Consider the following 26,879-nt stretch of genomic DNA (forward strand, 5'->3'; position numbering starts at 1 on the left):
CTGTGATAGGTAGTCAGGAGTGAAATCAACAATTTACGCCCTTGGAAAGCCTGAAGGCGATGATTGGTTTTCGGGGTCCTGTACTCGGCTAGACTGCAAAAAAGTCTCACACATGGGGTATCCCTATACTCAGGAGAAGCAGCAGAATGTATTTTGGGGTGTCAGTTCACATATACCCATGGCATGTGTGAGCAATATATCATTTACTGACAACTTTGTGTAAAAAAAAAAAAAATATATATATATATATATATATTTCCCGGAACTTGTGGCAAAATATAAAATATTCCATGGACTCACCATGCCTCTCAGCAAATAGCTTGGGGTGTCTACTTTCCAAAATGGGGTCATTTGGGGGGGTTTTGTGCTATCTTGGAATTTTAGGGCCTCCGAAACTGTGATAGGTAGTCAGGAGTGAAATCAACAATTTACGCCCTTGGAAAGCCTGAAAGTGGGGACTGGTTTTCGGGGACCTGTACTCGGCTAGACTGCAAAAAAGTCTCACACATGGGGTATCCCTGTACTCAGGAGAAGCAGCAGAATGTATTTTGGGGTGTCATTTCACATATACCCATGGCATGTGTGAGCAATATTTCATTTACTGACAACTTTGTGAAAAAAAAAAAAAATATATATATATATATATATATTTCCCGGAACTTGTGGCAAAATATAAAATATTCCATGGACTCACCATGCCTCTCAGCAAATAGCTTGGGGTGTCTACTTTCCAAAATGGGGTCATTTGGGGGGGTTTTGTGCTATCTTGGAATTTTAGGGCCTCCGAAACTGTGATAGGTAGTCAGGAGTGAAATCAACAATTTACGCCCTTGGAAAGCCTGAAAGCGGGGACTGGTTTTCGGGGACCTGTACTCGGCTAGACTGCAAAAAAGTCTCACACATGGGGTATCCCTGTACTCAGGAGAAGCAGCAGAATGTATTTTGGGGTGTCATTTCACATATACCCATGGCATGTGTGAGCAATATTTCATTTACTGACAACTTTGTGAAAAAAAAAAAAAAATATATATATATATATGTATTTCCCGGAACTTGTGGCAGAATATAAAATATTCCATGGACTCACCATGCCTCTCAGCAAATAGCTTGGGGTGTCTACTTTCCAAAATGGGGTCATTTGGGGGGGGTTTGTGCTATCTTGGAATTTTAGGGCCTCCGAAACTGTGACAGGTAGTGCAGAGGTGACATGCACAATTTACGCCATTAGAAAACCTGGGAGTGTTGATTGGTTTTCGCGGTCCTGTACACAGCTAGGCTCCCAAAAAGTCTCACACATGGGGCATCCCCATACTCAGGAGAAGTGGCAGAATGTATTTTGGGGTGTAATTCCACATATACCCATGTCATGTGTGAGAATTTTATCTTTTAGTGACAACGTTGTGTAAAAAAAAAAAATAAAAAAAAAAAATAGTAATATTCCCAAAACTTGTGGTAAAATATAAAATATTCCATGGACTCACCATGCCTCTTAGCAAACAGCTTGGGGTGTCTACTTTCCAAAATGGGGTCATTTGGGGGGGTTTTGTGGTATCTTGACATTTCAGGGCCTCCTAAACCGTTAGAGGTAGTGAGAAAATGCAATGAAAAATGTACGCCCTTTGAAATTCTGATGGTGGGGATTTGTTTTTGTGGTCCCGTACACAGCTAGGCTCCCAAAAAGTCCCACATATGTGGTATCCCTGTACTCAGGAGAAGCAGCAGAATATATTTTGGGGTGTAATTACACATATACCCATGGCATGTGTGAGCAATATATCATTTCAATGACAACTTTGTGTAAAAAAAAAAAAAAAAAAATTTTTAGTCATTTTTCAAACACCTGTGACAAAAAAATGAAATATTCAATGAGCTCAACATGCCTCTCAGAACATTCCTTAGGATGTCTACTTTCCAAAAAGTGGTAGTTTGGGGGGGTTTTGTACTGCCCTGCCATTTTAGCACTTCATGAAATGAGATAGGCAGTCAAAAATTAAAGCTGCGTAAATTTCTGTATTTACACCATAGTTTGTAGACGCTATAACTTTTGCGCAAACCAATAAAAATACGCTCATTGAATTTTTTTTTGTCAAAGACATGTAGCTAAATATATTTTGGCCAAAAAAAAAATACATAAATTGAGTATATTGGATATTTTTTAAAAGACAAAGTTGAAAATGTCATTTTTTTGCAAAATTTTCGCTCTTTTTTTATTAATATCGCAAAAAATAAAAAGCGCAGAGGTGATCAAATACCACCAAAAGAAAGCTCTGTTTGTGGGAAAAAAAGGACGTAAATTTCGTTTGGGTACCACATTGCATGACCGCACAATTGTCAGTTAAAGTCACGCAGTGCCGAGTCGTAAAATACCCCCTGGTCGGAATGGGGGTAAAATCTTCCGGGGCTTAAGTGGTTAAGATAGAGACAGAATAAAGGCCTAAACCTCAATTTCCTTTAGATTTACCACCAGATTTACTATGTAGTGCAAGGGCCTGCCTGACTGGAAACAAATTAAGTGTTTAGGTTTGACCTCATATTATATGGTTTTGGTAAATCTAAAGGAAAATTGTACTAGAAAATTGTATAATGTATGGCCAGCTTAATGGACACAACACCAGTGCAATTTGTCATGCGATTTGACAGTTCGAAGTCGCACCCCATGGTCGGCAATGGAACCGCTCAAATTGCTGCAACTCATGCCACAGCGACTTTGAAAAAGGTTCCTTCTCTACTTTTTGCCAATTTCATTGCGACTTGCATAAACTTCTGTCAGTAAAATCGTAAGTGCAAATTGCACTAATGTGGGGCTTTGAAATCGCCCCCAAGTAGCGCGATTTTAAAGTCACACCAGCGTGAACCAGGGACAAGTGAAAGTGAGGCCTAAAGATACTTTAAGACAAGGAATTATTTGCTATGGGCTGTGAGCCATAGAGGTTTATTAACTAAAGCCAAATCCACTGTGCACTACAAGTGCACTTGAAAGTGCAGTTGCTGTAGATCTGAGGGCGACATAAAAGAAAAAAACAGCATTTCTCTTTCGGTCATTGAACGACACAGCTCCTGATTCTTCTTAACCATTGGGTTATACTGCCCCCTACAGGAGTAGGACACTAGGCAGGAAAAAGCTTGACTACGCCTATAGGCAGTCCAAGGGGGTATACACCCACTCTCAGCTATGGGCACTCAGTTTTTTTTTTCCTGCCTAGTCAGGAGTAAGGACCTAGTTCCCAGCTGGGATCTCTGGTCCTGGCAATTCTTTCATTTTAAATCTATTTTTGTTTCTCTTTATTATTTTGTTCCTGTGAGTTTTGTTCCTGTGAGAACTACAATCAAGTCCCAGGCTGAGGGCCAAACTGGATAATATAGACCGCAACTCTGCGCTAGGTTGGCCGCAACATAGCCCCACTGGATGGGGGCTGGCCTGCAAGTTAAACGTCTCACGAGGAAGCATATGAACTGGCTTCAGCCTGAGTCGCAGCTTTTCCTCCTGGCCAACAGCACCCATTTTACAATGGAGCGGTGTCCTGTCCAGAGCGGTGCCCACCCTGTTCCTGGTGTGGTAAGTAGCTGTCCCCCCACTACCCCTGGAGGGTCCGACCCCTGGGTTCCCCTCCCTTCCCCCCAGCCCCTCTAAAATTTTGGTCTTTCGCCCCTCCTCCCTGGGTGAGGTGATGAGCTGGCTGTTGCCACATGCTCTTTAGCAGGGCTGGCTGTAGTTGCTGCTGACCGGGTTGCTGACCAGATTTTCCTGGTGCGTAACCGTGGGTTGAGCAGGGTTCCCTGCCATCATGGGGGTTGGTGACTAGGGCAGGGAGGTCCTCTGGGCTCCCTGCGGTAGTTGTTGGGCTGGGGGAGCACATAGTTTAGCATCCGTGGCCCTCACGCGGCCGGATCCGGCCAAAAATTTAGGCTGGGGCCTACTACTCGGAAACGAAGTGAGATGGCCCCGTTGGGCATCCGAGTTCTTCTTCGCTGCCCCTGGGTGGTCAGGTCTGCTGGGGCTGGCGGCTGGGCACCCTCAAAAATTTAGGCCATGGTTTGGAGCTTACTAGGCCATTGGGGGACAGTCCCAGTGCGTTTAGCTGAAGCCCCCACTCTTCCTTTGGGCTTCTGCCGGGCTGGGGATCCGTGCAATTGCGGCTGGGCCCCCACATAAATTTAGGCCATGGCTTGCGGCCTGCTGGGCTATTTGGTCAGCTTGGCTTCTCCCTTGGACCGGGTGGCGCTGTGGGTGGCGCTTGGGTGGCCCCTAGCTGCCAGGGGAAGAACTCCTCCAGTGAGGCCGGGAGAAAGGGAAAGGAAAGACAGGTGCTGGTGGTAGGGGACTCAATTATTAGAAGGGCAGACAGTGTAATCTGTGACATAGACCGTGTGCGCCGAACAGTCTGTTGTTTGCCGGGCGCTCGGGTTCGGCACATCGCGGATCGGGTGAACAGATTATTGGTTGGGGCTGGGGAAGACCCAGCTGTCATGGTACACGTGGGTACCAATGACATAGGCAGAGGAAGACGGAGAGTCCTAAACGATTTCAGGGACTTAGGCGCTAAGTTGAGGACTAGGACCTCCAAGGTAGTATTTTCCGAAATACTACCTGTACCTCGAGCCACACCAGAGAGGCAGCGGGAGATTAGGGAAGTTAACGAGTGGCTGAGGAGCTGGTGTAGTAAGGAGGGTTTCGGGTTCCTGGAGAACTGGGCCGACTTCTCAGTCGGTCACCGGCTCTTTGGTAGGGACGGATTGCACCTAAATGGGGTGGGTGCAGCCGTACTGGGTGAGAGGATGGCCAAAAAGTTAGAGGGGCTTTTAAACTAGGGAATGGGGGGGAGGGTACAGATGTAGAATTAGCCAGTGGAAAGCAAGTTTCAGAGGGCAGAAATGGGGGCATTAGCGGTAGGGTGTTCGGAGCCCCTATACCCAGGGTGGGTACGGGGAAAAATCAAGAGAGCAGCCTAAAAACATCAAAATTACGAGGCTTATATACCAATGCCAGAAGCCTGGCCAACAAGATGGGAGAGCTGGAGCTGCTGATGTTTGAGGAGGACTTAGATTTTGTGGGGATAACTGAGACTTGGTTTGACAGCTCTCATGACTGGATGGCGACCATTCAGGGGTATTCCCTTTATCGCAGAGATAGAGAGGGTAAAAAAGGGGGAGGGGTATGTTTGTATATTAAGAACAGTATACAGGTAAATATGAGGGATGATATTAATAATGGAGCTATGGACGAGGCAGAATCCCTATGGGTAGAGCTTCAAAGGAAAGGCACGGTGGGGAAGGTAATATTGGGCGTATGCTATAGGCCCCCAAACCAGAGGGAGGAGGGTGAGGCAGACCTCATGTTACAGATAGGATTGGCAGCAAGGATGGGAAATGTCATTATAATGGGGGACTTTAATTATCCAGATATAGACTGGGCAGAAGGAACCGCGCATTCAGCCAAGGCTCGGCAGTTCCTAAATGTTTTGCAGGACAATTTCATGGGTCAGATGGTGAATGCACCGACAAGAAACAATGCGGTACTTGACCTACTGATTACCAACAATACAGACCTGCTCACGGATATAGAAATACGGGACAACTTAGGGAACAGTGACCATAGGTCAATTGGTTTCAGTATTAATTACAGTAATAGGAAACACAAGGGTAATATAAGGACACTGAATTTCAAAAGAGCCAATTTCCCTAAACTGCGCTCACTGCTAGAAAATATCAAATGGGATAGAACCCTGGGAACAAAGAACACGGAGGAAAAATGGGAGTGCTTCAAGAGCATACTTAACAAGGGGGTGGGCCAGTGCATTCCGCTGGGAAATAAATTTAAAAGAGCAAAACTAAACCCTGGGTGGCTAAACTCCAACATAAAAATGTATATTAGAGCTAAAGAAAAGGCCTTCAAAAAATACAAGACTGAGGGGTCATTGGCAGCATTTAAGCATTACAAAGAGTGCAATAAGAAATGTAAAGATGAAATCAGGGCGGCTAAAATAGAACACGAGAGACATATAGCGGAGGAGAGTAAAAAGAACCCCCAGAAATTCTTTAAGTATATAAACAGTAAGAAAGCAAGGCCAGAACACATTGGCCCCATAAAAGATGATAAAGGAAAAATGGCCACTGAGGACAGAGAAAAGGCGGAAGTGTTAAATAATTTCTTTTCTTCAGTCTTCACAAAGGAATCGGGGGGCTACATGAACCCCGCTTGTAAGGCCGAACTAAATAATACACCTCAGGAAGTGCCGCCATGGCTAACAGAGGATAGACTTAGAGCTAAACTAGAGAAACTTAACATAAATAAATCCCCGGGACCGGATGGCTTGCACCCAAGGGTTCTAAATGAGCTCAGTCAGGTGATTGCCAGACCATTATTCTTGATCTTTAAGGATAGTTTACAGACAGGTATGGTGCCAGCTGATTGGAAAAAAGCCAACGTGGTACCAATATTTAAGAAGGGGCCGAGATATATCCCGGGTAACTATAGGCCGGTCAGCCTAACATCTGTAGTCTGCAAAATTTTGGAGGGGATGATAAGGGACCACATACAAGACTTTAGTAATGAAAACGGTATTATAAGTAGTAATCAGCATGGATTCATGAAAAATCGTTCATGCCAAACCAATCTATTAACCTTCTACGATGAAGTGAGCTGCCACTTAGATAAAGGTAAGCCTGTGGATGTGGTGTATCTGGACTTTGCAAAGGCCTTTGACACCGTTCCCCACAAACGCTTACTGTACAAACTAAGGAAGATAGGTATGGACCATAAGGTGAGTACCTGGATAGAGAACTGGCTCCAGGGGAGAGTACAGAGGGTGGTGATTAATGGGGAGTACTCGGATTGGGCGGGTGTGGAAAGTGGGGTCCCCCAGGGTTCTGTCCTGGGACCAATCCTGTTTAATTTATTCATAAATGATCTAGAGGAGGGGATATCTAGTACAATCTCAGTATTTGCAGATGATACTAAATTAGGCATGCCAATATCTTCTATGCAGGATGTGGAAATCTTGCAAGCAGACCTGAACAAAATAACGGGGTGGGCAACTACATGGCAGATGAGATTTAATGTAGAAAAATGTAAAGTAATGCACTTGGGGGCCAGAAACCAGAAAGCAAGCTACTCACTAGGGGGGGAACCTCTGGGTGAGTCTAGGATGGAAAGGGACCTGGGGGTACTGGTAGACAACAGGCTTGGAAGTGGCATGCAATGCCAAGCCGCTGCAAGCAAAGCCAACAGAATACTGGGTTGTATAAAAAAGGGGATTCACTCCAGAAATAAAGAGATTATTCTTCCACTCTACAAGACTCTGGTCCGGCCACATCTGGAGTATGCTGTCCAGTTCTGGGCACCGGTCCTCAGGAAGGATGTGCTGGAACTGGAGAAAGTCCAGAGAAGGGCAACAGAAATAATTAGGGGAATGGAGGACATCGGCTATGAGGAAAGACTACAAGCACTGAACCTATTCTCTCTGGAGAAGAGACGCTTGAGGGGGGATATGATATCAATGTACAAATACTGTACTGGCGACCCGAGCATAAGGAACAAACTATTTAGAGTAAGGGAATACAATAAGACACGTGGCCACTCACTAAAACTAGAGGAAAGGCGGTTTAACCTTAAAGTGCGTAAGGGGTTCTTCACTGTAAGAGCGGTAAGGATGTGGAATTCTCTTCCGCAAGCAGTCGTATCAGCGGGGAGCATTGATAGTTTCAAAAAACTATTGGATGGACACCTTAAAGACCACAACATACAGGGGTATACAATGTACGGTTAAAAGCAAACACACACACATAGGTTGAACTGGATGGACTTGTGTCTTTTTTCAGCCTCACTAACTATGTAACTATATGTAACTATTTTTTTTTTTACAATGCAAACAGTTCCTTTATTGAAAAAAAATTGGAATAACACATTCACATTCACACAAATAACAATAATGGGCTAACCCACAGGTGCCAGCTAAGGCTGCCACACCCTGTCAAATTTCCCAGGACAATTTCTCAGCATATAAGTCAATTTGTATAACGGCAAAACAGCATCAATAGAGCGCTCCCAGGAGACCACCGGGGGGGGGGGGGGGGGGCAATCCATTTCAGAATGATTTCCCTTTTAGCATAATACAGCAGATCTGCTGTTAATTACATATCTGCTGTATCTGCTGTTTTAGCATAATACAGCAGATATGTAATTAACATTTTGGTGGGTCTGGGTCTCTTGTCATCATCCATAATGCCCAGCAGGGCCAAGGCAGGGGAGAACGGGAGAGCCAAACCCAACCTATGATTAATAACATCAAAAACTTGTAACCAAAAGTGGGCCACCTTGGGACATACCCAAAACATATGAAAATAGGTCCCCACCGTAGCATGGCAACGTGGGCAGTCCGGAGATCTCTGGGGGAAGATTCTATGTAACCTCTGAAGAGTGTAGTATATTCTATGCAAAAATTTGGTCTGAATCAAATGGTCTCTGGCGGAGATCTTCAGTTTGGTGCCACGCTCAAAGCAATTCTCCCAATCATCCCTATCAAGGTCAGGCAGGTCTTCCTTCCACATGTCCCACAACTTGTCCATGCGGGGAGAATGAGAGCACTGTAGAGTAAGGTAGAGAGAAGAGAGCGGCTTGGCCAAGATCTCATGCGCCAGCAACTCCTCCACCGGGTCCATTTCCAAGGTCATACTCTCAGGGAACTGAGCACGGAGCGCATGCCGTAACTGAAGATACCGAAAGTACATCCAACCCAGCAGGCCCCACGCCTCACGTAGAGCAGGAAATGGGAGGATGGAGCCCCCGGGGCACACATCCCAGGGAGTCTTCATCCCAAACCTCGCCCAAAGCTGGGGATCCTGTAGGGACAAAAGATGCCGCAGGTTGGGGTTCCCCCACAAAGGGCAGACTGGCGACCACCTGTTAGGCAGCAGGAAACGCCGCCGCGCCACCGCCCACACCCTCAAGGTCACTCTGGTAGACTGAAGAGCCGGAGGACAGACCCTGAGTCCCCTGTACACTAGATTACTGAGGCCCTAAAGGGACCCCACTAGAGCTGCCTCTAGGCACACCGCCGCATTCCCCTGCGATTGAGCGTACCACCAGCCAACGGTGACCAGCACTGCCACCCAATAGTAGGTCCGGTAATCAGGCATGGCCAGCCCCCCACAGCTCGACAGAAGACACAGGGTAGACTTCACCAATCGTGGAGACCTCCCTGCCCAAATAAAAGAACTCACATGACCGTCAACAACCCGAAAAAAGGAGACAGGGAGCCAAACAGGGCAGTTTCTAAAAAAATACAGAAATTTGGGCAAAATAATAATTTTTAGTAAATTGATCCTACCCATGAGGTTCAGTGGCAGAGAGGCCCAGAGAGTACATCTATCCTTGAGGTAGGTCACAAGGGGATCAAGGTTCAGGGTTCTAAAGGATTTCGGATCCCTCTTCACCTTTACACCCAGATACCGGAATTGGTCCACCCACCGCAGAGGGGGTCAGTGCCGCACCAGCCCTGGTCCCCAGATCCAAGGGGAACAGAAATGACTTGGACCAGTTGATTCTGATGCCAGAAAAACTACCAAACTCATTGAAGATCTCAAGGGCAGCTCCCAAGGAGGAGTTAGCATCACGTAGGTACAGAAGAGCATCATCTGCATATAAAGAGATCTTCTCCTCCAGGGGACCCACCCGCAAACCCACGAAGGAAGGCGATCCCCGGATCAGGATAGCCAGAGGTTCAAGGGCAAAAGCAAATAGTGAGGGTGAAAGTGGACAACCCTGTCTAGTACCTCTCTGCAGTGGGAAGGAACCCGAAATCCCGCTAGAAGTACGAACCCGATCCGTGGGCGAATGATATAGCAAGGTCAGCCAGGTCAGAAAATTAGGGCCAAAACCGAAACGTCGCAGAACCTCCCACAAAAAAAGCCTTTTTCGGCATCGAGGGAGGCAATAACTCTTTGTCCACAGTCAGCATGGTCAGCCACTAGGTTCAGAAAAAGCCGCCGCAAGTTAATATCGGTCCCCTTACCCTACATTAAACCCGCCTGGTCTGCCTGCACCAGCACATCATGTACTCCAGCAATCCTGCGAGCCAACACTTTGATTAATGTTGATGCAAAAATCTTGGCCAGAGATATCGGCCTGTAAGCTGCACAGTCCTCTGGGTCCTTCCCAGGTTTGGGAACCAGGACTATCACCGCCTCCCAAATGGAGGCAGGAAAAGAACCCTGGGAGAAACTGTGCTCAAACAGGGAGACCAGACGGGGGGCCAGGAGCTCCTGATACACCGTATACACCTCCGTAGGGATACCATCCACACCAGGGGTCTTACCAGACTGTAGGAGACCAAGAGCCTCCTGCATCTCCTCCAAAGTTATGTCAACCTCATGCGTCACTAGCGTCCATGTCCAAAACCGGAAAGTCAACCTGATCTAAATACAAACCCAGTGTCACCTCTGTGTAATCCACCCTGGAGAAAGGCGCTTCATTTTTAATGACAGTCTTGCCACCATTATTGTGTGGGGCACCTGCCTTGTTTAAGCGAGGGTACCGTCCGCGTCACGGCGGGTGGCCCTCTTTTAACGGGCTATGACCTATTATGTCCTCTATGGAGGGCGACCCCCTCGTTTTTTGTGGGGTCTAATAGGTGGTCCATTTGTGGACCCTTGACCGGCGTCCCCTTTGTGGGATCGCAGTCTGTGGCCTCCCCTGATTGTTATGTTTTTGGGGTGAGCTCAGTATAAAGTGACCCTACTGGGTCTGTGTCCACGCACCCTGAGTCCTCAGATAGTGCGGGTGATTCCTCACCTCCTCTAGCTGTGCCTAAATAGGGGCTGGTGGATGCAATGTTTGTGTCAGTGCGTGAAACTTTAAAAATGGAGGTTGCGGCTGATGCTGCGTCGGAAGCACCGGTTCCTTTTGGCACGCACAGGCCCTCCAAAGCAGCGACGGAGTTCCTCTTTCCACTTACCTTGACAACATTGTCACAAAACACTGGGGTTGTCCAAAACGCAGTGGTTGCTATGCATTTTTTGTTTGCGGTATCCTGATGAGGATTTTCTGCGTAAAAGGTTGACAGTCAAACCTGTAGTGGACTCGCCGGTTTCCAGGTCAAATTGAGTTACCTTCATCCTGGTTGAGGAGCCCCTGACCTTTACAGGTCCAGGTAATAAGCAGGGCGGATGCTCTGACCCGCCATATGTGCGCTGTGGCTGGTTTGGCAATGAGGCCGGTAATTACTATTGCCCAGGTGTCGCAAACTCTGACCGAGTGGGCTAAGCTTTTACGCTGGGACCTGGAGGGAGAATAGTTTCCCCCTGTCTTTGTGGAGCTAGCGGACACGTCCAGGGGCTACAGTTTTTCTGTGATGCCTCTTTGGATGCGGCTCCTTTGATTTCTTGGCTGTCTGTATCAGCAGTGGTCCTTTGGCATATTGTCTGGCTTAAATGCTGGTCTGCTGACTAGACTTCTAAGAAGGCTTTATCTGATCTCCCTCTTGTACTGGAGATTGCTCTACAAACTCTGGGGGAGTTCGGTGGGATACTGAATATTCACGAGTCTGCTTTGGTTCTGTCCACAAAAACTAGTCTATCTGGGTCTGACTCTGGACTCGGCCTCAGCCAGGGTGTTTCTTCCTCGGGAAAAACTCCAGACATTGCAGGAGGCAATTCAGCTTCTGTTGTTCAGCAGAAGGTCATCCCTCGGGGCTTGCATGCGTGTACTGACCATGATGGTGTCCACCCTCAAGGCGGTCTGTTTGCACAGTTCCACACAAGTTCTCTGCTAAAGAAATTCTGGTGAAATGGGTCAATGATCCATGTTCTTTAGAGGTGGCTTCACTCTCTGGCATTTTGACAGGGAAAATCCTTCTCCCCCTGTACAGCACGGCTGTCTGCGTGGATGCCAGCCTGTCTGGGTAGGGAGGTGTCCTCGGCCCAGACTGCTGATTAGTTTACTGGACCTCCGAGCAATCAGAATTTGTCTGGATCAGTGTTTCTCAACTCCGGTCCTCAGGGCACACTAACAGGCCAGGTTTGCTAGAGAACTGAAATACATCACAGGTGATATAATTTGCTGTTCAGTGATTGCAGGAGTCTAGTCTGCATCTGACCAAGGTAATAGTTAAAATCTGGCCTGTTAGTGTGCCCTGAGGACTGGAGTTGAGAAACACTGGTCTGGATTATCGGACAATCGTCTTCAGGGGTGTCTGGTATGAATTAATTTGGACAATGCCACGGCCGTGGTCTATGTCAATCACCAAGGGGGCACAATAATTGTCCTGGCGGCTCGGTAAGTAGCCGGCATTCTAAGGTGGGCTGACTGATTTGTTCCAGCCCTCTCAAACTTCTGCCACGACTCCTGTGCAGGATTCAGGCAGAAGGGATTCCGGTCATTCTAGTGGCTCCAGACTGGCCTCGCCCGTCTTGGTATGCCGATCTGGTATGGCTGGTCGCAGATGCTCCTGGGGACTTCCTCTCAGGGAGGATCTGCTGTCCCAAGACCAATCTTCCATCCTACTTTACAGTCGCTGGCTTTAATGGCTTGGCTGTTTAATGCCAGGTGATGAGAGGGTAGAGGCATGTTTGAATCAGTGATTCCTATGCTGTTAAAAGCTAGGAAATCTGCCTCTAGGAAGATCTACCATCGTATGTGGAAGACGTACATTGCATGGTGTGAGTCTCTTGGGGTTCATCCTCGCTCTTTCTTGGTGGATCGGATCTTCACCTTCCTTCAATGGGGGGGTTCAACAAAAATTGGCCCTGAGTACCATCAAGGGCCAGGTATTGGGTTTTGGTAGTCTTATTCCAATGACCTTTGGCCGCACACTCCCTGGTGCGTACCTTTTCTTCAGGGTGACCGACATTTGGATCCTTCAGTGCGGGCTCCGTTGCAGCCCTGGAATCCTAATGTGGTGCTTTCAGCTCTACTGAAGCCTCTCTTTGAAAATATTCGGGAGGTTTCCCTGCTTACGCTGCCCCAGAAGGTGGCCTTCTTTGGTGGCTATCACCTCTGCATGCAGGGTGTTGGAACTGGCGGCATTATCCTGTCGTTCACCTTATCAAAAGGAAAAGGTGGTGCTTTGCCTCTGACCATCATTCCTTTCTAAGGTGGTCTCTGACTGTCATTTGAATGAAGACATTCTGTTGCCTTCCCTGTGTCCCAGGCCTAAACATCTGAAGGAAATTGCCTTGCATGTCTTGGATGTAATGGATGGGCAATTAGGGTGTATCTGGCAGCTACAGAGTCTTTTAGGAAGTCAGACTTTCTATTTGTGCTCACGGACAGACCTCACAAAGGGTTGTCTGCTTCTCCTGCAACCATTTTCCAGATGGATCAGATGGTGGTTCAGGCCTATTGCATCAGGGGTCAGATTCCTCTGTTCCCTGTTTAGGCGCACTCTACTAGGGCGCTTAGTGTCTCCTGGGATTTCTGTCTTCAAGCGTCAGTGACGTAGGTTTGCGAGGCGGCCACCTTGTAGTCGGTGTACACTTTTACAAAGTGTTTTGGCCGCAAGGTTTTGCTGGCTGGCTGCTGTTTAGAGAACCTGGCCCTCTTTGAGGGTGTATTGGTTTTCAGGTGAGCTCCAGTTTTTTGTGGTTGAGCTCTATGTTACCTGGTTGGCTATGGTTAGCCTTGGAAAATTTTTTCTGATGTTTTCGCACCCCTCATGTCTAACACTGCTTTGGGACGTCCCAATGGTTAAGAAGAACCAGGAGCTGTGTCCGTCAATGATCAAAAGAGAAAATGGTATTTTTGACTTACCGTAAAATCCATTTCTCTGATGTTCATTGACGGACACAGCACCCACCCCTCTGTGGAGTTGGCTTTCTTCTGACACTGCTTGTAACAAACCTGAGTGCCTACAGCTGAGAGTGGGTGTATACCCCCTGGGACTGCACATAGGCATAGTCAAGCTTTTTCCTGCCTAGTGTCCTGCTCCTGTAGGGGGCAGTATATCCAAATGGTTAAAAAGATTCAGGACCTGTGTCTGTCAATGAACATCAAAGAAATGGATTTTAAGTCAAAATCCAATTTTTTTGCTTGCACATGATTGGATGAAAGAAATCAGCAGAGCTTCCCCTCATTCCAGAGCTTCCCCCCAGATCTACAGCGACTGCAGAACATAGTGGATTTGCCTTTAGTAAATCAACCCCATATAGTGGATTTAGTGTTTTAAATTACTTTTATTCTGAACGTAGCATGTCCCCTTTAATATTCATGCACATTTCCGAGAGGTTTCTGAAAAGCTAAAACACTGCTGCAACTATGTCGATTTTTTAAGATGTAACTTTTTTTTTTAACCTTTATCCAGGCAAGGCATTTATTGAGTGGCTTGTAAATCTGACTTCTAAGCATGCTTTGTTGTACTCATTATTCTTACAGAGGACAGGCAGCCTCCATCAATTACTGCTAACAAAGGTCTCACCTTGGATGAAAACTCTTGGAAGAAAATCACCACACAGCAACTGTCAGCCACAGATCAGGACAGCGAACCCAGAGAGCTTCTGTTTCACATCACTAGACAACCTAGTCTGGGCCGTCTGGAGCACGTGGGTTCCCCAGGTACAGTGTCTCCTTTTCAGGCTAAAGCAGGGGAATGCGGAACACATTCCTAAAATTAGTGGTTTTAAATTTTAGATGAATAATTTGATGTCAGTTGATTTAAAGGCCAACTCTATTCAAAACTGATATTTGATGCAGTGGGTTAAATCACCTGCAGGTGAACTATATGTCAGTCTCCAGTAATTATATTTTTTGGCAGCATTTTGTATTTCCACCCTTTCCCATATGAGCATAACAAAATTGCCTCTGGAAGTTGGACACCCAGTGAAGTGTTCATGCTGTATTATGGAGAACACATTAAGCAAGCTATCGTTGAATCAGGTTTGTGAAACTGGAAATTCTGCCCTTGTGCAATTCAACTTTCCAGCAATATTGCAAAACAACAATATCGGTTTGGCGATGGCCTTTAATGTAAAATGTGAATAATCTTAGTGAAGGCTTGTGTTTTTAAAATATTGTAAATATATCTACACATATACAGTATATGCTTATCTACATCTTTACAGTCATTACAATAAACTCAGCATGTCCAAAACAGGGTCACTTTGATGCTCACATCCCCAGCAGCACATAAAAAAAACTTTCTTCCATTCTCTCGCTGCTCTGTTCAGCTGCTGGGAGTGAAGAAAATACCCAATACTTCCAGGCATGTAGGAGCACGTGATTCAATCTCCTTTCTCTCATGTGACAACATTGGTGATGGGCCCAAATCTATTTCATGGTGGCAAATAGAGAGTTATAAGCCCTGCCTATACTCTTAGCTACTTTGGCCTCTTTTCTTCACAACTGGTGACTGTACAAAGTTGCGAAAATGTCAGAGCAGAAGGAGAGTGGAGGAAAGGTGAGATTGCTTTAAACAATGAATACTAATCATGTTTCTTGATATACTAATGAACTCCAGAAGGAGCATTTATATACCAGTATATGGAATACAACAAACAAAATATGGAAGAGCAAGTAAATTAAAATGTGAACAGTCACATCAAAAATTGCTTTGAGGTAAATTCTACCATAATAACTCAGAATGTGTAATCACTGGGGTCCATGCACACTGGGCTTAAAAAAAACGCTGTTTCTGCAGGAGTTTTGCGTTTTTTTCCTCTAGCCTATACAGGCAGTCCCTGAGTTACAAATATACGACTTACGTTTGACTCATACTTACAAACAGAGGGAGACAACAGGAAGTAAGAAGAAATCTACCCCTAGGAAGGGAAATTCACTCCTGTAAGAGTTATGGGAAAAAGGTGTCTCCAATGAAGCTTTATCACCAATCCTTGTTTCCCCAACAACCTAATAATTTTAAAAATCCAATTGTCACAAGGACAGAAAGTGAGGTGAAATCTTGTGAAAAGGGGCACAGACAGCAAAACAAATGTCACTGTGGTGTTCACCCTTCCCTATGTTATCCAGAAAACCTAAAAATATTTTTACTTGGCTGGAATTGCATCTTAAAAATTGTACCTGTTCAACTGAAGAACAAACCTACGGAACCTATCTTGTTTGTAACCCTGGAACTTCCTGTAGATGCAGCTCAGTGATATCCTATGTGTCCATGCACATTACAGGGTATTTTAAGAGGAGAGTTTAGAGGCAGAAAAAAAGCACCATCACGAGTCCGTTTTTAGGAGGAGTTTTCAGGCGGAAAAAACGCTAAACACACAAACGCGGCATTTAGGAGCATTCAGTGTTTTAAAGTGTACATTGAAAAATGAGCAGAGGGGAATGTTTTGGGAAAAAACACTTAGGAAAGCAAATGCCCATAAACCCTCCTAAACGTTTCTAAACTCTTGTGCAATATGAGCTACTATGAGCATTTTTTCTCTGCCTGCTTTGTATGCCAGAGGTTCTGGCATTTTTTCTGCTCCTAGTGTTCATGAACCTTAAAAATATAGTACTATATGTTTCCATAGAAAGCCCTATGCTGTCCCTCGTCCTCCAAGCTTTAGATCAGACATTTTTCAGTTTCTGGATGTTCAGTCTGCACAAGTCCAGACAGAGTTTCAATTTTCTAGAAGTCAGTACTTGCACAGACCAGAGCAGTGAAGTTCCAAGACATCCAAAGTCAACTTTTGATGTGGAGGACTAGATTATGTGGATATTGATTAACAAACGTATAGTATTTATTTAAAGCGCAACTGTACTATTTTGAAAAAATGAGGATTGAGCCTCTCTCTTTCCCTGGCTGGCACATCTGTGCTTATCATCATGTACCTTAGATGCATACCATCAGCGCTTTGCATTACCCTGACTTAAATAGCAGTTACACAGTTTTGGGTTATGACTTCTCTGCAAAGTTTTAACATGTACGGCCCAGTCGTAGAGTATAATGATCACATGTACCAGCTAATTCTCACTGTGACCCTACAACCACTGGCTGGGCTGGATCAATGCATCTAAGGTCTGATTACCTGGATGTGATGAAAGGGCTGGTTCTAATTTTTTCTATAAAAATACAGGACAAAATAGACATCCAGCACTTTCTATGACAAAAACCAGTTGTTCTACGATTATTAGTTATGTGCCAGGAATGGCAATTTCAGATAAAAACAGGAGCACAAGGTAATGAAAACAGACTAGTATGTCTTTGTATCTGCTTGTATATGTAGCTTTTTCATCTCAATATGATGTAATAACATTCCATAGCTTCTCTTTTTCCAGGTATAAAAATTAGCAGCTTCAGTCAGGCGGACATAGAATCACGAAGCATCCAGTACATTCACACTAGCACAGAGGAGAAGCATGCAGATGATTTCACCTTTACTGTCTCAGATGGAGTCAATGAGGTAGAAGCAAGTTTTGTATTGCTGTGTTTTGTGTTTGTGATATCACACGGGGTATGTGACTATTCTCTAAAAACAAACTTTGAGGCAGATTTTCCTAGGTGCATACATCTACCTCACAATTTATATTTTTTCTTGTTTTTTAGCATTTATATGTTTACACCGGTTAAGTGGATTCGGCTCACAGCACTCATTCTATTCATAAGCTTTCAGCCTAGCAAATTATTATGCTGCTATAAATGAGTAATGCACGGTAAATTAAAGCAGCCTTTAATTTTCCTGGTTTTAAATTATCTTATTTGTACAGGTACAGCTTAAAGGGACACTATACATAAATTACAATTTAAATAGCTTTTCATAATTTTTAATGGTGGATCACTAGTTGCTTATACTTTTCTTTCCTTCACTTTCCAAATGCTCTATTCAGCCACCGTGAGTGAAGAGAGGAAGCCTTGTATGAACTGAGGACCCAGCTCCACCCCATGTGAGATTCTTGGTTCCTAAGGCTGGCCATAACTGTTCGAATCGCGGCCGGTTCGAACTATCTATGAGCAAGCTGAATGTACCAAGTTGATCAATCGATCAACTTGGGTGCAAGTAGTCTGACGGCTTTTGCATGCGATTATCACTAGAAGCTAGTGTAGCCCCTAGCAATGATCATTGTCTGCTGCCCCCCAACAGGTGAATACAATGGCTCGTGTTTGCAGGAAAGAAATTCACTCCGTGTATGGCTGCTTAAGCATCCAAGAGAATTCAAGGGCAAGGCATGGCAGTTTAAGAGCCAGCAGGAACTTTCAGAGAATATCTGTGTTGGGAAAAATATTCCTCCAATGCTGACCTCTCTTAAAACCAATGGTTAACAGGCTGTGCTGATCTGATGGCTTCAATACTTTTTGATTCACTAGGAAGAAGTATGCAAAACTTCAAACCCTGTATTGTCAGACCAATCTTAAAATATGTGTATTTAAATTAAGGTGTTAGCAGGCAGTAGCCAATCCAAGAAATAGCTGGAAACCTGTGTAGAAATTATATTAAACATTACCACTGTCACCTTTAAGCCTTCTTTATTCTAGAATGGAAGCTAAGACAGAGGAGAAAAGTGTGATAAATGTCTAAAAATCTAGTGTTCTGTACAGGTCTACATGTCTATAAATTGTGAATGTTATAAGCATTTTTACACTGTGAGGGGGGATTTAATAAATTCTTTCGGACAACAAGACAATTCAAAACAAGAGCAGGTAGAGAGATTGTGAGACATATTTTCTGTAAGATTACAGTTTGATTGATAAATTCCCCCTCTGCAACTCTAAAGTAGCAATGCAAGAATTTAAAACTTGCCCTGACCATTTCCTAATTGTGTCTGTCTCATCCACAGCTGTAAATGTGTCACCTGCCTTTACTAAACTATCTCAATTGGCTTTCCAGGATTTCATGTGCAGGGCTGCAAATACACAAAAAAACAATTGAATATACTTTTCTAACTGTAGAGCAGCCTGATTTGCATTAAATGTTCATAGATTTGTTGCTAATTTGCAGGAAATACTAATCTTTACCAGCAAACCTTGTTATAGTGATATTTTTGCCCTTTATTCACATAAAGCAATAAGTGTGTGATGCCTGTTGCTTTATGTGAATTAAAGCCAAGACTTCCACTATACTAACCTGTGCTGGTAAAGAATTTTATTTCCTTCTGATTGTATGGTGGTACCATCCACCCGATCACTACTAAGTATTTTCCAAAATCGGCTGCTTTTGAAGACATGGAACCTTACAAACGAGTATTTGAGTTCTTGTATTTTGTTTATATTTTTTTAGGTGTCACAAACATTTTACATCACTATCAATAAGGTGGATGACTCATTGCCTGTGGTCCAAAATTCAGGAATGAGGGTGCAAGAAGGTGTCCGTAAGACTATCACAGAGTTTGAGTTGAAAGCTGTTGATGCCGATACTGAGGTATGAGAACCTTGACAGCTAAAATTATAACCTGTGGCATGTTAGCAATAAGCGGTGTGAGAAACTGTATCATTTTTAATATGTAAACCATTTTTGCAGACTGACACAATAATATTATCTGTTTTACAATGATTTGTAGCAATAATTTAGTTCTTCCTTATCAACCTTGGCAGCAACAACAGTTTGTGAAAGCTTTGCTGTGCTGCGTAGTATTGAACCATCTATTAAATAAAGGATGAAAGCAACAAAGAAAACAATAGCAGTGAGCTAAAACAGCAAGTTCTTTTTATTATGGCAGCAAGGAAAAAGTTGATATGTTGCCTGCAGAGACAATTAATGAACTTTAATTTTCACATCAACATTATAAATGACAGCTTGAATCTGACAAATGATTATGGGCAAACTATTCTTTGCTCTTTTTACATATAACAGTGACAGTCACTTTTGGGACAACGGAAGCCATTTTGCAATGTTTGGTATTGCAAGATGACAGAGGCTGTCTGAATACAGGCTCATTGAAAAGGTCCATCCTTCTAGGTACTTAGATAGGAGCGACTGTATAGTAAGATTGTAGCACAAGGGCCTTCAAGTATATAAGCAAATTTATAAACGCTTCAAAGCTGCAGCCATTGGATCATTTTTTCATTTTTCTTACCCAGCTACATACAATTCAAAACTGTAAAAAAAAAAAAAAAAGCAGGATACTGATAATTTAATAAAACCAGCAAATATGTGCTCATTCATGAACAGGCAATATTTAAGTAGTTGTATTCATGAGGGTCTGCCCATATTTCCACCAGTTGCCCAGTCATAAAACATAGAATGGCCAAGTACTGTTTGGGAACTGCAGTTCATCAGTGTCTTACTACACTCTATTAAACTGCTCAGAGACATTGTGTTTTTAACAACCGAGTAAACTGTTTCAGGACACTGGTAAAGAGCAGTACTCGAACAGTGCTTCACTTTGAATGGATTAAATGTACACTGTGTTTTGTAAATGGGCATCCAGTGGATTATGAATTGCACTTCTCCTGTCAGTTATTGTTGCACTGAATAACTATTAGGCAATACTGTAAATGCACTATTTACTATTAGTTACCAACATTAATGCTGAATCACTGGGGTGTGAATCGTGGATTTTTATATATATATTTAGAGAAAAAGATGTTGTTTGATTAAGGGAAATGTGGCAGGTGCGTATTCACTGGGATACTATGTCAGCTGCAGAGGGAAGGGGCACAGAGGACAGTAAAAAAAAGTAGCAGTTTATTCCAGGACATTATACTGTAGGTGAAATCACTATTGACAAAAAGTGAAGACAAGACTGATGTATGGAAAGTTGTATTACATAGGAGTGTAGGTGGTGGTGGGGACACAGTAGGTGACGTTATGTTTCAAGGTGGAGAGTGTGGGCAAGTTATAGGCAAGTGAGTTACTGTAGGTGAGGTAGCTTGGTATAGCGGCTTTGTCAAATGGACTTTGGACAGTGCAGTTTATATGGATCTGTATGTAGAATGGAGTAAGTAACATAGTTGTGGACACTAGAGGATTTGTAGAGAGGAGGTATGTGGATAGTATAGTTTTGAGCAGAAAATGTGAGTAACAGCTGGATCTGGCAGCATTTTCAAGGGGTACTTGTACATAGGAAGGGGTGATTTCAATATTGGCAAATGCAAATCAGGATTGGAGGCATAATGCCAAAATAAATCTCCAAATGTGACAACCTGGTTCTATTACTATATAGGATACAGATGTATGTTTTGATGAAGCATATAAAACAAATGTGCAGTATTCCATAGCAACCTATCAGGGCTTTACAACTTTACTGAACATTTCTAAAAATTTAACTTCTGGAATCTGATTATTTTCTAAGGTCCCTTGACTTTTCCTGTCCTACAGTTTCCATGCATCGACTCTCAATTCTCTTTTACATTTACAGTATTTTCTTTTCTCAGATCCATAGCGGTCTGTGTGATATATTTTCATATAAAATTTAGTGCAGCGCAATCCTATGTTTACACATTACACAGTGATGGATAAATACATTATATTTGTATGAATCACATATAAATGTGAAAAAGTCCTGAAAGGTGCAGGGTGATAGACAAAAGGGAGAAATAGTCCTTCTTTATAGGTGATGGAAACAGAGTCCCCATCAACAAGCTGGCATGAACTCCACAATGGTGTATAATAAGGTGCTCATATCTTCCCACCACCTGACATTCTCTGCCTCTTATCTCACATAGACCCTACAGGGCCAATCTGAATTAGATATCCAGACCACTCTCCACTGATATCAAAAACGGGTTCAGTCGGCAGTATTCAGAAATCATTATGATCTCAGACTCTTCATCTTATGTAGATGGTCACTCCAGAAATCACCTCTGTGGCATATAAAATAGTATGGAAAAAATCTAATGCTCTCCGTATTGCTTAACACTCATTTATTAATAAGGAATCAAAATGCACTCACATAAAATTGTAGATATTGAAGCCAAATGCAGAGCATGCAAGCGTGTCTCTGTGTACTTCCTATTGTTTTCCAAAATGGCCACAGGTTTTGGAAAACAATAGGAAGTACGCAGAGACACGCTTGCATGCTCTGTATTTGGCTTCAATATCAACAATTTTATGTGAGTACATTTTGATTCCTTATTCGGGGAAGTCACGTGACCCCCGGCCATTTTGGAAAACAATAGGAAGTACGCAGAGACACGCTTGCACACTTGCATCTCCATCTGCACTGCCGCCATCTGACCGGGTCTCAATGTCTTTGAATTCGGCGCCGCCGAGTACCCGGAAGTGATGTCATGACATAACATCACTTCCAGGTACTGGCGGCGCAGAATTAAAAAAAAACTTACAGCATTCAAAACAGCCAAACTTGGCGTTTTGAATGCTGTTATGTGCAGATGAGGGGTTTGGGGTCTTTTAAACCCCCCAGATCCCTCCACCACAGTACCTGTAGACAATAAAAAAAAAAAAAATTTAATGTCTGAAAATATCGGCCGATACCGATATCCGATGACCAAAACAACGGTATTGGCGGTAAAAAAAACGATATCGGTTGATCAATAGTATTTATCCATTACTGTGTAATGTGTAAACATAGGATTGCGCTGCACTTTATTTTATATGTTTACAGGAAGTTTTATGTGATTGTCCTTGAGCGTCTAGCTGCTAGTCCGCAAAAAATGTTTTAATTATAACGTTCAGCGCTGAATATTATTTTCTTATTGATATATTTTCATGTCAGACTTTGTTGGCTGCCATGGCTAGTAATATTTCAGTTGTTGGTGTCATACCTAATTATCTACTTCAGTTTCCTCACAGTACTCCTGTTTTCTGTTAACAGGCAGAATCAGTCACATTCACCATTGTCCAGCCACCTCGTTACGGAGTGATTGAACGAAGCAGCAATGGGCAGAGCTACCGTCAGACCTCTACTTTCACAATGGATGACATCTATCAGAATCGTATCAGTTACAATCATGATGGAAGTAATACTCTCAAGGATAGATTCTCCTTTACTGTGTCAGATGGAACCAACCCGTTCTTCATTGTAGAAGAAGGAGGAAAGGAAGTAAGAACTGGAATTAACTATTAATATTTGGAAGAATGTCTGTGCTTTCATTAGTATTTCTAAATACGAAAATGCTGTTAGATTATACACCATGAAAGTGACAAATTTCATAGGTTATTTTCTGTGAGAATTAAATTAAAATAATACAGTTGTTAAAAAAAAAAATAATGTTATAAAGTTATTTGGCATAGCAGTGAAAACTTTTCACCTATTTTGCATTTTTTACTTTTTGAAAATCAATGTACTTTATAGCTACTTTGTCATTCTAAATTGCTTCTACAGTTTTTTCACCTCGTAAAACGCTCATCTCTGAAGTTCCAAAACGCCCAACAAGCAAAATCCCATTTAATTCAATGGCTCCTGTTCACATATGAGTGTTTTGTCACCTGAAGCAAAACGCCTGAAGCTCAAAAAAATACATGAGCTTCTTTTTTGGCAGATTACAAGTGTTTTTGGTCAGATGTCAATGCCTGCCTCCAAATACTTGCAAAAAAACGCCTGAAAAATGCCCAAAAAAATCTGAATGGAGCTAGCTGTTTAACTTAGTTGTTTAAGTTTCTGTATGCTTGTTATGTTTTTTTTCTTCATGGCAGCAATCATGGTTTCCCTTCAAATAAATAAATACATATTATTAATTTATGGTTTCAGATAGTAACAGCAGCTCCTCAGAGATTCAAAGTTGATATCCTTCCAGTAGATGATGGCACACCTAGAATTATCACCAATCTGGGTCTCCAGTGGCTGGAGTACATGGATGGCAAGGTACTAATATGTAAAGATTTATTTATGGAAATCACAGTTCATGAGGGATTAGAACTCTATCAGTGTGGTTCTGGGGTCCTGGGTTCATTTTCCCAATGGATCTGTGTTTGGAGTTTGTATGTCTCCTTATGTTGGTGTGGATATCTTCCAGGTGTTCTTTTACTACCTTAGAGGTTTTAGATTATAAGTTCATTGGAAGAAGAGAGAGTAATGGTTCTGTATATTCAGTAAATGTAACACATTGGAAATATAGAAATGAGAAAAATAATAATAAAGCATATGTCTTTTGAGTAAAAATGTTCATATGTGTATAGATGAGTGAAACGTTGTTTGACTAATTTTCTTTCGAAGAAGCAGATGCCTCTATACACATGGAGTCTCTGTCTACTGGCCCAGCTCTACACATTTGGCTTCTTTGCAGTCCCAGGAGTAGCAAAATCATTCATAGAATGCATATGGTTGTAATACACAGATTGTACGTCATGCCTATTTAGGAGAATAAAGCTCACAGCACATATTTATTTATATTCATACATTTTAGATTTCACTAATTTATCTAGAAATTTGTGCATCATTTATGTATTTGGCATTGTTGGTTTCCTCAACTGTGACCTGGGTCACATCAGCAGGGGACTCTTATTGAATCTTTTTTATTGCTGATGCCACTGAATTTGTTGGGGACTAGAAGATTGTGGCTGTTGATTGGGGGGGGGGGGGGGCATGAGATTTTAATATGTTTGTGTCTGGAGAGTGTTTTTATTTTTTTGGCTGAGTAAGTCTTTTTATTCATTTTTAGTTTTGTGTATCTTTGGAATATAACATTGTTACATTTTCTGATCACTAGTATTGTTAAGTAATGCAGACTGCTTTCAAAGAGTGATTTCTTTTTCATTTTATATATATATTGTGTGTTCTCTTCTTTTTACTGCACAGTGAGTGGTGATGGTCTTTTCTGTCTTTGGTTAAAATTTCACATTTGCTTTTCAGAAGTACGATCATACATGAGTCTGCAGCTACACACAGTTCATGTTGTTGGAGATATATTCATATTGTTCCTGTGTAACAACCTGCACATAAACTATATTGGGTAGGCTTATGGTGTACAGTTGTGATGATGTTCTTGTGGTCAGCATGAGGGGCAGCACACCATAGTGGTCACAGCAATGTTATTGTGGTATTTGGGCACAGAGGATGACAGTCTTCCCAAGTTAGGTCTGTGAATGTACTCATAGTCATGAGATAACTGTTGTGATGATTACAATATCAAAGTGTGATCTCAAACTGAAAAAGGCCAATTGCTAAACATTAAATTGTCCTGGTCGTCCATTGAGCATTGGTTTAGGTGTTTGTTTTTTTCCTCAGGCCTCTAATTATATTACAAAGAAGGAACTAATGACAATAGACCCAGACACAGATGACAAACAACTTATTTATGAAATTTTAAGTGGACCTAGCCATGGTTATCTGGAAAACAAGCTAAAGCCTGGTGTTACCCTTTCGTCCTTTACACAAGGTATTATATGTGTTAGAGACAGTAGAGTGTACTTTGAGTAGCGGCACATTTTGTAGCAATGTTACAAAATTTACTTAAAGTAATTCCTTTCATATGCATTTCACATACAGCCACCGCACCATGCCTTACGTTTTTTATGCAGGTTATATGCAGGTGTTATGCAGGTTTTTTGCTGTAGCCCCTGACTGTTGTCAGACCAGACAAGTAGACGTTAAAAAGAAGAATTAACTGTAAAGCAGCAAACACTGTGTTACAATGCTAAGTAGAATGCGCAACCTGCAAATGTAATGAGCAAATATGGCTGCCCACATGTTCAGATAGTTTATATATTTATACACTATACACGTCAACATTTGTTTAAAGCATTTACTTCCAGTATCAGAATTGTGAACAAAGGGTTTTCATATTGCAGATGTACAGTGCATTGCGAAAGTATTCGGCGCCCTTGAACTTTTCGACCTTTTGCCACATTTCAGGCTTCAAACATAAAGATATAAAACTGTAATTTTTGGTGAAGAATCAACAACAAGTGGGACACAATCATGAAGTGGAACGGAATTTATTGGATATTTCAAACTTTTTTAACAAATAAAAAACTGAAAAATTGGGCGTGCAAAATTATTCAGCCCCCTTAAGTTAATACTTTGTAGCGCCACCTTTTGCTGCGATTACAGCTGTAAGTCGCTTGGGGTATGTCTCTATCAGTTTTGCACATCGAGAGACTGAAATTTTTGCCCATTCCTCCTTGCAAAACAGCTCGAGCTCAGTGAGGTTGAATGGAGAGCGTTTGTTAACAGCAGTTTTCAGTTCTTTCCACAGATTCTTGATTGGATTCAGGTCTGGACTTTGACTTGGCCATTCTAACTCCTGGATATGTTTATTTGTGAACCATTCCATTGTGTTCAATTTTGCTTTATGTTTTGGATCATTGTTTTGTTGGAAGACAAATCTCCGTCCCTGTCTTAGGTCTTTTGCAGACTCCATCAGGTTTTCTTCCAGAATTGTCCTGTATTTGGCTCCATCCATCTTCCCATCAATTTTAACCACCTTCCCTGTCCCTGCTGAAGAAAAGCAGGCCCAAACCATGATGCTGCCACCACCATGTTTGACAGTGGGGATGGTGTGTTCAAGGTGATGAGCTGTGTTGCTTTTACACCAAACATAACGTTTTGCATTGTTGCCAAAAAGTTTGATTTTGATTTCATCTGACCAGAGCACCTTCTTCCAAATGTTTGGTGTGTCTCCCAGGTGGCTTGTGGCAAACACTTTTTATGGATATCTTTAAGAAATGGCTTTCTTCTTGCCACTCTTCCATAAAGGCCAGATTTGTGCAGTATACGACTGATTGTTGTCCTATGGACAGAGTCTCCCACCTCAGCTGTAGATCTCTGCAGTTCATCCAGAGTGGTCATGGGCCTCTTGGCTGCATCTCTGATCAGTCTTCTCCTTGTATGAACTAAAAGTTTAGAGGGACGGCCAGGTCTTCGTAGATTTGCAGTGGTCTGATACTCCTTCCATTTCAATATTATCGCTTGCACAGTGCTCCTTGGGATGTTTAAAGCTTGGGAAATCTTTTTGTATCCAAATCCGGCTTTAAACTTCTCCACAACAGTATCTTGGACCTGCGTGATGTGTTCCTTGTTCTTCATGATGCTTTCTGTGCTTTAAATGGACCTCTGAGACTATCACAGTGCAGGTGCATTTATACGGAGACACACAGGTGGATTCTATTTATCATCA

General features: G+C 42.9%; 1 protein-coding gene across 1 annotated transcript in view; it reads left to right on the forward strand.

Annotated features, from left to right (window-relative positions):
* FRAS1 (Fraser extracellular matrix complex subunit 1) overlaps positions 1-26,879 on the forward strand; it is an 843,167-nt gene that overhangs the window by 692,415 nt on the left and 123,873 nt on the right. Inside the window, exons 47-52 of the mRNA XM_082266873.1 lie at positions 14,366-14,545; positions 17,204-17,328; positions 19,141-19,281; positions 22,637-22,864; positions 23,513-23,626; positions 24,989-25,139. Coding sequence (XP_082122999.1) covers positions 14,366-14,545; positions 17,204-17,328; positions 19,141-19,281; positions 22,637-22,864; positions 23,513-23,626; positions 24,989-25,139 — 939 coding nt within the window. The remainder of the gene's footprint in view (positions 1-14,365; positions 14,546-17,203; positions 17,329-19,140; positions 19,282-22,636; positions 22,865-23,512; positions 23,627-24,988; positions 25,140-26,879) is intronic.

Source organism: Pelophylax lessonae, assembly GCF_965119305.1.
Source record: "Pelophylax lessonae genome assembly, chromosome: 1".
Lineage (NCBI taxonomy): Eukaryota > Metazoa > Chordata > Amphibia > Anura > Ranidae > Pelophylax > Pelophylax lessonae.